General features: G+C 37.3%; 1 protein-coding gene across 2 annotated transcripts in view; it reads right to left on the reverse strand.

Annotated features, from left to right (window-relative positions):
- The window catches only part of LOC109826327 (protein COFACTOR ASSEMBLY OF COMPLEX C SUBUNIT B CCB2, chloroplastic), a 15,259-nt gene extending 7,199 nt beyond the window's left edge, over positions 1–8,060 (reverse strand). Inside the window, exons 1-3 of one of the 2 annotated variants that reach the window (XM_020393348.1) lie at positions 7,829–8,060; positions 7,634–7,746; positions 7,491–7,562 (exon numbers count right to left, since the gene is read on the reverse strand). In XM_020393348.1, coding sequence (XP_020248937.1) covers positions 7,491–7,562; positions 7,634–7,746; positions 7,829–8,009 — 366 coding nt within the window. In that variant the 5' untranslated portion in view covers positions 8,010–8,060. The remainder of the gene's footprint in view (positions 1–7,490; positions 7,563–7,633; positions 7,747–7,828) is intronic. The other variant, XM_020393347.1, reaches the window with a different exon arrangement.

The raw sequence follows: 11,403 nt of genomic DNA on the forward strand, positions 1-11,403 counted from the left end.
AGGCCCACTTTGCCCCGTGAACTCTCAATTTTGGTATCTAGTTACCACTTTCATTATTAAACTAACGGAGGTGTCATGTGTCAAAATCTAAGGAATATATCTCATAAATTCGTGTAATCCCTACAACATAAAAACAACAAAAATAATTAACTAGAGGATAAGTGGAGAAAAATTGTCAAAAATGACTAAACCTGCCGCGTGCAAGATTAGCACAAGGCATGTTTAATCCCCTTTTAAGATTGCTTGCATTGTTTATTTTTACAAAAGGCATGTTCAATTCTTCATATGTAGTTATTTAGGGTTAGAAAAAGCAGGGTTCTTATTTATGCACAAATAGGGCTTTTTTAAATCCCTTTCGATTCTGTTGGAATTATCTAGTCATACATTGTCAGATTATCTTTGCATCATAAATTCATAATTAGGCTTTTTATCATGTTATTATCTAATTTTTACTGAATTGCTAGGATTTTTCACGATATTGTCAAAAATTCATGTTCTCGTATTCGTTGATTCAATTGATTGTTACTATGTGACATCTCATTGAAAATTTTGAATTTCTATATGTTAAATCGTTTACTTTATCTGAAAACTTTGCCTCAAGATAATATGGATAAACTTAGGGGTATTTAAGTGCAAATAACACTTGAAAAAAAATCATTCTATAGCAGATATCATCTCAAACATATCCCATACATACACATATCTTCAAACTGTCATCAGTGATGCTTTGCATTATGTTTGACCTTGTGAGAAAAATAAAAAAATTTCTTGTTTATTAGAATTAGGAGTTGACTAACATGATTTGTATTGAAATAATTGCATTGGTGTGATCTCCTACTCTTTAACATGACAAACGAGCCAAATGCTTTTTATGCACTATACTTATGAGTAACATAAAGGCGTTGTCATAAGCAAGAGTTTTTTAAGTTGTACTGAGTTTAAAGAGGAATTGCTCTTTTTTTAACTACATTTAATAACTACCTTTTTTGTTTGCTAGATTGTTTCTACTCTACTTAATAATTTTTATCTTGTTATGTGTTCAAACAAGTATAGACGGATAGTTTTGGGTGGGTTTGCATTGTGGGGGCATGTTAAACTTGACCACAGATTGAAGTAATATAGAAGGGTTTATTAAATTATTTTTTATTTGATGTTTATGATTGACAGAGCTTATAAGAGATATATTGGTGTTGTAAATAGGTGAAAATGGTAAATATAAGACATTGCATTATTATATCCCTGGAACATCATTTAGTCTGGATCGTTGATGATGATGTTAATTCAGCCTTATCAAAGGCTCATGCCTCACGCGCCCTATGATGCGAAGCAGTGGCAAAGTGCCCCACATTGGATGCGGCAGCACCTTTTGCGACTCACAAGCACACTACGAGAAGTACAACGTGTATGTGAGAGATATCCTCTTCTGTTTTTGTTCTTTAACATTTCACTCGGGTCTTTATACCCGATAACTTATAACCTTAAAAAGCGAAATAAACACCTATTAAACCTTTTTAGTCGCTCATTTAAGGTTCCTAACTAATCTTCGTTTTCTACTTGATTTTGTTGCGATATTAGTCTTGATTGACCTTTGATTTGGAAAATTATGAACTTCGCTACTATGTTGGATGTGTTAGCATTAAGAATCAATACCATATTTTGCAATTTGGTAGCAAATATTAGTTATCTTTAAACATTTTTTTATGTAAAATTCTTAAATATGTTTTTTCATGCTTGATCATTTATCTTGAAAATTATGTATGCATTGTGGGCCTCACTTCACTCATGCGCGCAAATTGTGTTGTGCTTTGTTTATGTATGCGCAAAAGGATCGCATTGTGCCTTGCGCATTGGTAACACTAGATATTATAAGTCTTTTAGTGAGCATGCCTAAGGGTAGGATTTTAAACATTTAGATGGAACATTTGGAGGGTGATATTGACCAAATTCAAGCCTTTGAAACTCAACAATATGATCCTATTCTGATTGACCAAGCGCAGCCCTCTTAATATGTACCTATACACCCTGGACCTTAATATGAAGGACGATGCACAATTAAAAAAATAGTAAGGACTAAATATGACAATATCACTCTTATTATGATGACAATGAGAAAGAAGATCCAAATAATTTGGATTTGTTTGATAAATACACAAAGCTGGAGGAAGAAAAAAATGATCATGAGTATATTCCAATGTGAGAATTCTTAAGGAAATTGCATAAGAAAATGAAAGCGATTGATGGTGTAGAATAAGATCTCACAGATGAGGGAGGAAATGATTCAGACAGGTTGATGACTCATCACGAATCAGATGATGATGAAGAACCACAATACCCTGAATTTAATGAAAAAGTTAATATAGATAATCCAATACTTTGTTTGGAGCTGTGTTTTCACGATGTTGATCAATTTAGACAGGTTGTAAGGAAATATGCAAGGGTAGGTTCCTCTACTCTTAATTTCAAAGTGAATGATTAGCATAGAGTACGGGTCATACGTTAAAACCTATATATGTTGATTATAATTGCATAATTGCTAGATTCTAAGTTGAAAACAATGCAAGTGAAATCATTTTATGATCATCATATTTGTCTTAAGCATTTTCAAAACAAACATGTCACATATCTAGCTATTGCAAGGAAACATTCGGATGTGTTTAGGAAGAATCCTAGAATAAAATGGAGTAATGTTGTTGATATGGTGTGGAAAAGATATCAGATTCCATGCTCAAGGAATAAAGCTTTTAGGGTTAAAAGAAGAATAGCGCAAATAATTCAAGGAACATTAAAAAAATCAACTTTTAAGACAATTTATTGTGATAAAGTGTGATCCAATCTAGGCAGTACACTGAACTTGAAGGTTAATAAGATTGGCAATACTGGGGCACTCATATTTGAAATAATGTATGTTTTCATGCTTAGGCTGTAGTAGCAAACAATGCAACTACATAATCGTGCAATTGATTTTAAAACAAGTAATTAGTGATTTGGGAACTACAAGTGAGCATGGATGGACATTTATCTTATATCAACAAAAGGAAAGGTTAGTATTAGATTTTCTTTTTTTAGTTTAGTCATATTAATTTAACTTTTATTTTGCATTTGTCGGGTTTATTACAAGCTCTCCACGATATAATGCCTATGCTGAGGTAAGATTCTGTGGATGACATTTATATGGGAATGTTAAAGGAAATATCCAAGAAAAATATTGAAAGAATTTCTATGGAATGGATGTAGAGCAACAAGGTTGGCCTGAAAATATTGGTTGGAGAAGATGGAAAAATAGAACAAGTAAGCATATAATCATATGATGGCGAAACCATTGATCATTGGGCTAGGCATGAGTTTTTGCCCCTGTCCAAATGTGATTCACTCTTAAACAAGTGCGAAGCTTTTAATTCATCCATTTGCAGCATAGAGATAAGCCAATTATTCACAAGTTAGAGGAGATCAGAAGGTACATGATGGGCAAACTTAACACTAGAAGGGATAAAATGCTTAAGTATAAAAGGGAAGTTTGTCTAAGAATAAAAAAGAAGTTGGATAAGACTAAGTTGCAAGTGGGAGATTTGAGCATAACTGGATAAGGCAATGATGAGTTTGACGTACACGGAGGTCCTGACAAACAATAGAAGGTGTTGTTGAAAGAAAATGCATATGCTTGTTTTAATTAGGATCTCACAGGTATTCTTTGTGTACATGCAGCTATAGCCATTTGTTTTAATTGACACTACCTAGAAGACTGTCAATGGTTAGTACAATAGAGAGGCATTCTTGAGGGATTATACTAATATGCTTTAGCCAACTGACGGTCCTAACAAGTGAGAATTAGTATGTGAGGAAGACATTCTTCCGCTTATGTGTATAAGACCTACTAGTAGACCAAAGAAGAGGGATAAAGATGAGCTTAACTCCAAACCCCCTGCGCGACCAATCAAGATGTCTAGAGCAAGAAGGGTCGTGCATTGTAGTATACGTAAGTTAGCAGAACATAACTCCAGCAAGTGTCCTAATAAAAGAGAAGCAGAACAAATGAATAACTCCAAAGAAAAGGTAATTATATTTTTGTACACGAATAGTGAGTGATCTATGTGTAAGTATTATTAACTAACATGCTTCTATTTTATACATAAATAAGAAAAGAGGAAACTTAAGAAGAAAACATACACTAGGACAATTAGCGGTGAACTACAAACTGGATATTAATAAGTCTATGCTCCTACACAATCAAGCCAAATCGATTCCCTAAATGAAGTAAATGTAACCAAAGAAAGATTTTGTTATCTATTCATGAAGGTTTCATAATTAGTATATGAGATTACTAATTCATTTTGTTTATATTAACACAAGTCATGAGGAGGGTAAGTGTAGGAAGTCCACCAAATAAGAGAAACAAAAATTTTCAATTTTATGGGTTCGAACCTCCCTAAATATGCTCATCCACCATAAGCTTTTTCTATGCAGCCTCCATCGAGGTCCGCGTCTTTTGTCTTAGGTCTGGCTAGAAACAATAAGCCATCACCCTTATCTTCTCTGCAAAACAACAAAGCACACTCCTTTTCTGTAGTAGCTAGCAAAGGAGTACCAACATTTTTAATAATTTGCAGAAAAAGGGTTCAATGCATGGTAAATGGTAAGAAGATGAGAGTTGCAGAGAATGATGGAAGGGTGAAACATATAAAAAATGATAAACCACCTTAAAGGTAGGTCTAGATCTAGCTTTAATTTGGTGGCTGTTTTAAAATTATTATTGTTGTATTTTGGTTGCTTGGTGTTGTGCTGAATAGGGACAATAGCTTATGTTTTTTAGGAGTTTGTTATGTTTGTGTAGTTCATTTTGGATGTCATTTGGATGATACTCAAATGATATTTGAATGAAACTCTAAAACACTTTTGCCAAAATTTGAATTATTTTGGATTATATTTTGTTGTAGCATATCAATTAATTTATGGGTCAATTTTAAAAACTTTGATTTGGATTTTTTAGATTTTTAGGCTCAGCTATGAGCAATTGGAATAGGAAAGGAGAAAAGAAATGAAAGCCTCTGATGGGAGTGGGTCTCACGTTTTAAGGAGTGTGAGAGTTATTTTTTATTTATCTTTTTTCCTTATATTTCGTAGGGATTTTAAAGGGATTTTAAAGAGGAGGTCCTCAGATTATGCGGCATGACATCTCTATTTAGTAATGGAAAGTGGTAACTAGGTACTAAAGTTGAGAGTTCATGGGATAAAGTGAGACTAAAAATAGTTCAAGAGGTAAGAACAAATAATTTTAATGGTTTAGGGAGCAAGTAGGATCTGGAGTTTTTTAAGTTATTTACAATTGAAGGAAGAATATTTCGTTACTACTTTCACTTTAAGAGAGTATTCATTTAATAAACTAAATAACCTATACAATTTGAGAAGGGAAATACATATAAAAAAGACAATAACAAAGAGGTACATCAAAAGAAAATTTTGAAGATGCATGTACAACCTATCATTTGAAGAACAAAATCTAGTATTGTATAGGTCAAAAGAAAATAAAAGTAGGAAGATTTATAGGAGGATGTCCTTTTCTTTCCTTTATCAATAATTGTCATAGACAAGCATCCTATTTTGTCTGATCTGGTGAACTAAACAGTCAAATAGTTTAAGTCATCAAACTAACAAACCTATTGTGTGTTTAAAAGGGACTAGCCTCATTAAAATACATGATGTTGTTCTCTCCATGTGAATGTTAAGAATGCATTGCATCTAGAATTTATTTTCTTTGTCCGTTTCCTCATTATATTTCTTGTTCTTCACCTCTATCTCTTTTCTTTATCCTTCTGCTTTGTCGGAATATATATTATATAACAAGTTATTTTGTATCTCTTTGCCTATAAAAACAGATATAACAAACTCAAATGCCAATACCTCCTGATCCCTCAGTCTATACCCCAAACTGATGCCCCAGGCATAGTGTCTATGTTTCTTCCTTTTTACCATATTAATTCCATAATTTCAGTTCATTAAGAAAAGAGAGCTTATACTTTAAAATAAGCTATCAAGTTTCCTATCAAGGTGTTGGAGATTTATGTAGCCACTCGCCAGCTTCTTAGTTAATCCACATTAATCATATTTGACCAACAAGGAAAGTTGCCAAAGTAGAGCAAAATCTCTCACTATCAGTTGGGACGAGTCTTGCACTATCAATATATGCTTTGCCAACAACTAAGATGACCTTCCTTCATATTCAACCTTGATTAAGAGAATCAAGAATAGGCTTCCCACCCTCTCCTAATATCCTTCAACAACTTTGACCGAGATTATCGATTGCGATGGCTTGGTCATGTGCAACAGAGACCACTGATGCACCCTCTAGGAGAAGTGATAAGATTAGAGGTAATAGGCAAAGAGGGCTAGAGGTAGACCTAAAAGAACTTGGTTTAAAACAATTAAGAAAGATAAGTTATAGTTAAGTTAAAGGAGGAGATGAGTCAAAGAAATGAATGAAAGAATAGAATTCATGTAGACAAACCCAAAAATTTAGGATATAGGCTTTGTTGTTGTTGTTGTTGTTGTTGTTGTTGTTTCAGGATGTGAATCAAATCTCAGTATATATCATGCTTCAAGTTTAAGCTATTTATTTAGATCACAATATGGCCTTTGAAACATTATGGATTAAATCTTATGGGTCAACTGGCCAAGTATCTCAAAGTCCCACCAAGAGGTGAGCTTCAGTTTGTTCTTAGATTGATTTACCACTTTTTGACAATAACTAACTAAGGGGAAATTTATTTAGGTCTAGTTACCTTTCCCGAATTAATTACAAATCTTAAGGGTAAACTACTTTGATGCGTAAAATCCAATGAGTTTGCTCAATCTTGATTGAGCAGGTTTGCACAAACCATCGCAGAAGCCGATAAGAAATTATATGCTTGTAGTGCAGATTACTTATTATTTTAGTGAGTGGCTTCGCAACAAGATGAAAAGGTCGTCTGCAGGTTCAAAACATATAATGTACGACAATGTGATCGACCATTTGTGTGATGAGAAAACCAAGTGTAAACTTGATAGAATGCTGATGGACCAAGTTAAATGGTTCCATAAGCCGCCTATAGAGATAGACCACTACAAATTTAAGCTAAGACACAAGGTTCACAACGAACATCCTAAAATTCTAAATTCTAAACAAGGGGTTATTTCTCTAGTCATAAGACGAGTCCCAATACATATAACATTCAAGGACATGTCATGTAAACCAATTCCCTTTGTAAATTAAACAAATATAGAAGCGGTATAGGTCACAAAATTGGCAATTTAAGCCAGGAAAGCACCTTGTTAAAAATTATAACTTTCTCATCTATGACATGGTTATAAATAGTGTTCTTAGGAATTACACTGTATATAGCAGCATCACATTACAAATCAAGTCTGAACATCTGTTCAGCATTCAATCAAACACCTTACGCTCATTCCACAACCAAGCACGAAACAAACAAAGCATCTCATAATTGAAAGCCAGTTACCTTCAGAAACTTCCCCAAGTACGGCAGCGCCGTTGAGAATGCAGCCAAGCAAGTACCAAGAGCCTCCGATCTCTGCACCAAAGCATACACACAAACAATCAAATCTCAAACATACCAAACTAAAATCTGAAGTATTACAGTACCAGCTGAGCTGGACTCGGAGAAGACGGAGACAGAAAATGGTTGGCGATAATGAGGGAACCGAACGCTGCGCCGATGAATCTTGGGAGGTACGACTCGTCGAGACCTGGGATCCCTGCAAAACAACCAAAAAGCCTATAAAAAACCCCTAAAAACCCATCTTTTTCTATAATTGTGAAGAAGATGAAGTGAGCTACCTAAAGTGAAGCGGAGGACTGAGAGGTCGAGCAGCTGCTGCTCAGAGTTTGGGTCTCGAGATGCTGCAGTGACGATGACTGAAGAGCGACGAGAGCCATGAATCTTGGCTCTGTTGAGAAATTTTAATGGGGATTTACAAGGGCGCATGCTGGTTGGTATGAGGGATTCCATTGCCATCATCTCTTTCCTTTCGAATTTTGAGTTAAAAAAGGGCTAATTAGCGGAAGTTTCCACGGTTATAATTCGTAAACGTTAATATGTTGGGGTTTGAAAAACAAGATTACGCCTAGTTTAATTAAAAGGTTAATTTCACATAACCTCCCTGAACTATATGGGGTGTTGCACATAACCCCCGAACTTTGTTTACCTCACATAACCCCCTTGAACTTTAGGGTGTCTCACCAACCCCCGACCCGAGCGCCCTCCCGCGCCTCACGCCCGCTCAGCATTGAACTTTATCACCGTACTCTCTATATGTAATTTGCAAATAACAAGAATTTTACTAAGACTAAAAAAATTCAAAATTTAGGCGAGGAGTATATTGTCTGTAAATGACATATGGCAAAGTTTACAATCTTTTCTCTTAGTAAGTTTAGTTTTTTCCAAATTACATGTAGGGGGTTCAGTGAAAAAGTTCAAAGTTCATGAGAGTTCTGTGAGACAGCTCGAAGTTCAAGGAGTTATGCGCAACAACCTCCCATGTTCAGAGAGGTTAAGTGAAAATTAACCCTTTATTTAACCCCCAACAGTATGATGAGTTTGAATAAGTTTCTAGGATGGAAGGAAGAGGGGTAGGAAGGTTATAATGTAAACTTCCAAAAATGTGTGTTTGTTTACAATTTTAATTAGTAAGGGGAAAGGAGGGAGGGTTAAAATGGACAATTTTTTTTACTTTTTAAACTCTCCTAAAGTGGACAACTTGTGAGGGGGAGGGATTGAAACTTAAGTGAAACTTTTCCAATTTTTCGTTGTTGCTCTTATAAAAAACAAAAAATTTAGATGTGTATTAATTCTCAGATAAATATTGGAAAGTCCTCCTCAACTTTGGACAATTATTGGATAACCCCCTTGATAAAAAAATTCCGCTTAAGTTTAGGGGTAATCAGAAATTCCCCTTTAATTTTGAGATAATGGGTTCTCTAAAAAGATCTCAAAGTTAGAGCGTGTTGATGATAGTTATCAAACATGAGGTTTGCGGGTGGATTATGGTGGTGTTTGGGTCCTCTAGCTCCTTCAAATGACTGGCTCTGTGACCCGTTGTTCTTCCGTGCACATGAAGAACTCGTGAGAGGCCTGAGTTGGGTTCTTCGGTGGTTCCTCCGACGATCAAGTCAGTGTTTGAGCTTGAGTGGAGAAATATAAGATAAGGGATGAAGTTAATCCAAAGTTTCAGAGTTACATGGATCAGCAGAAGTTACCTCATACATTACAACTTCCTTTTATAGTAGATCGAAAGGGCAAAAAGGTAACTTGGGCAGAGTCCATGTAAGCAGCTGACTCGGCAGGTGTCTTACAGGTGTCGGCTGCATATGAGGATGAGTCATCCAAGTATTTAGTGCAAAGATGATAGCAGCTGCTTGGTGCTGACTAGGTCTGATGAGTCATAAAGACTATGGGGGTTAGAGCAATGATGACTTTGTCAGAGTAGTTAATGTAAGGGTAGTTAGTTGTCTGTAGGGGGTTTGAGGACACAATACCTTTTTAGTCAGTTATGTGAGTTGTCAGCTAAAATAGTAGGTCGATTGTGGAGTCTAGTGGGCTCGGCCTGAAGAATAGGTTGACAAGTATCGTCTTTCTTGTCGACCAATGGACTCGGTCACTAGAACAACTCGAGTTGTTGGTTGCTAGAGTAATCTGCTTAAGAGTGGAGTGGGACATGTGTCAGCTTCCCAGCTGTTGATTAATACTTGGTTAACTTGCAGCCTATAACAGTGCCCCCTTCCTCTCGAACTCAGTCGGGTGAGTATGGGTGGAAGTTCAAACAGTTGCTGTTTTGTGAGTTTTGAGGTGCATTCATGAATAAAGTGATGGGTTGCTGTTGAAGTGACCTTTTGATGTCATTAGATATGATGCGTCGTCATCGCTTTGATTTACGAGATGGGTGGAATATTGATCAACAGGAAGTGCTTTGTTTCCCGTACAAGTGGTTTGAGTTTCGAGGTTTATCTCAGCCATCTGTTCCTAATCGAGTTGGTCATTCCGATCTTGACACGTGTCTCTGTTCGAGCCTATATGTAGCCCATTTCTGAGAAGAGTTTAATTTTCAAAACTATTTGCCACCTGGTCTCAAAAAACCCTAGCTCTATGTGTCGAACAATTTCCGACAAAAACTTCGACGAACTGCGATGGCTTTCCCTGCCTTCACTTCTAATTGCTACGAGATGAGGATCAACCTCCTCCTCATATTCCATTTGATAGTCTGTGCAACAGATCTTTAAGCTTATTATGATCACTTCGACCTCCCTAAGGCCTTCACTTTATTGGCGCCAGAGAGGTCAAAGGCTATATATCACCATGGCAGTGATAGGGCTCTGTTTTACTTGAAACATTTGGAGTATGAACTCTGTCTACCGATGCGCCCTTTCATCCGTTTGGTTTGTGAAACTTTGGGAGTATCCCCTTCTCAGATCAAGAGGAACTCAATCGCTACTTTGGTGGTGTATGTGATGATCTGCCATCGAGTCGGTGTTGTGTCGAGTCTACGCATGCTAGGACATCTGGTCAGTGTCAAGATGGCCAAGAAGGAAGGGCAGTACTATCTCCAGAATTTGGGTGGCTCCAAACTCATCTCGAACGCTCCTAACTCACAAAGATTGGAAGGAGAAGTTCATGTGAGTTTCGGGGCCAATCCTATCCTACTTTATCTAACTTGGCCCAAGGTCAAGAAGAATGTGCTGAAGCCGGGCCTGCTTATGAATGAGGAGAAGCGGGGGCTCGACAAGATTCGAGCTTATACTAGGTCAATGGAGATCAGCAACCTCTTTGCGCTGGTTATCCTCCGAGTGGTCAGCCTATCTCATGTGCCGCCAACCGAGGAGGATAAAATCCAAGCTACAGTCCTAGCACTCCCACTCAAAGAGTAAGGTGAGGCACAACCAGGGTTGGAAATTAGGCCCTAAAAGTGCCTGAGGGATGAGATAGCTCCTGAGGAGGCTGAGGCGGTAGTAGCGAATGCTGTCGAAAGGGCTACTTGACTAGCCAGGCCGAGTGCTACCACCCAGGCCGAGAAGAAGAAGAGGAGAAGGCTAGGGAAAGTGAGTGGCTGAGGTCCTCACAGAAGTACCAAGCTGGCTCGAGTTAGGTTGGAAGGAGGAGTGGAAGCAATCGCTCCTACCTTAGTCCCGAAAGTCGGCCAGCATCCTCCAGCTCCAAGCGCTCCCCTCCCTGGGCTAACCAAGATTATCATTCTTAATGAAGCATCCCCCGCTCGACTTGTGGGGGGAAGAGGAAGTAGTCAAGCCTAGGGAGGCTGAGGTTCAAGCTAAAGAGGAGACGGCTTAAGCTCCCCTGCCTGAGTCGGTTCAGAGGCCAGGCAAGGCACAGACCAAGGAAGAGATCGCCCCACCTCCGCCAG

The sequence above is a fragment of the Asparagus officinalis genome, chromosome 10 (genome assembly GCF_001876935.1).
Source record: "Asparagus officinalis chromosome 10, Aspof.V1, whole genome shotgun sequence".
Lineage (NCBI taxonomy): Eukaryota > Viridiplantae > Streptophyta > Magnoliopsida > Asparagales > Asparagaceae > Asparagus > Asparagus officinalis.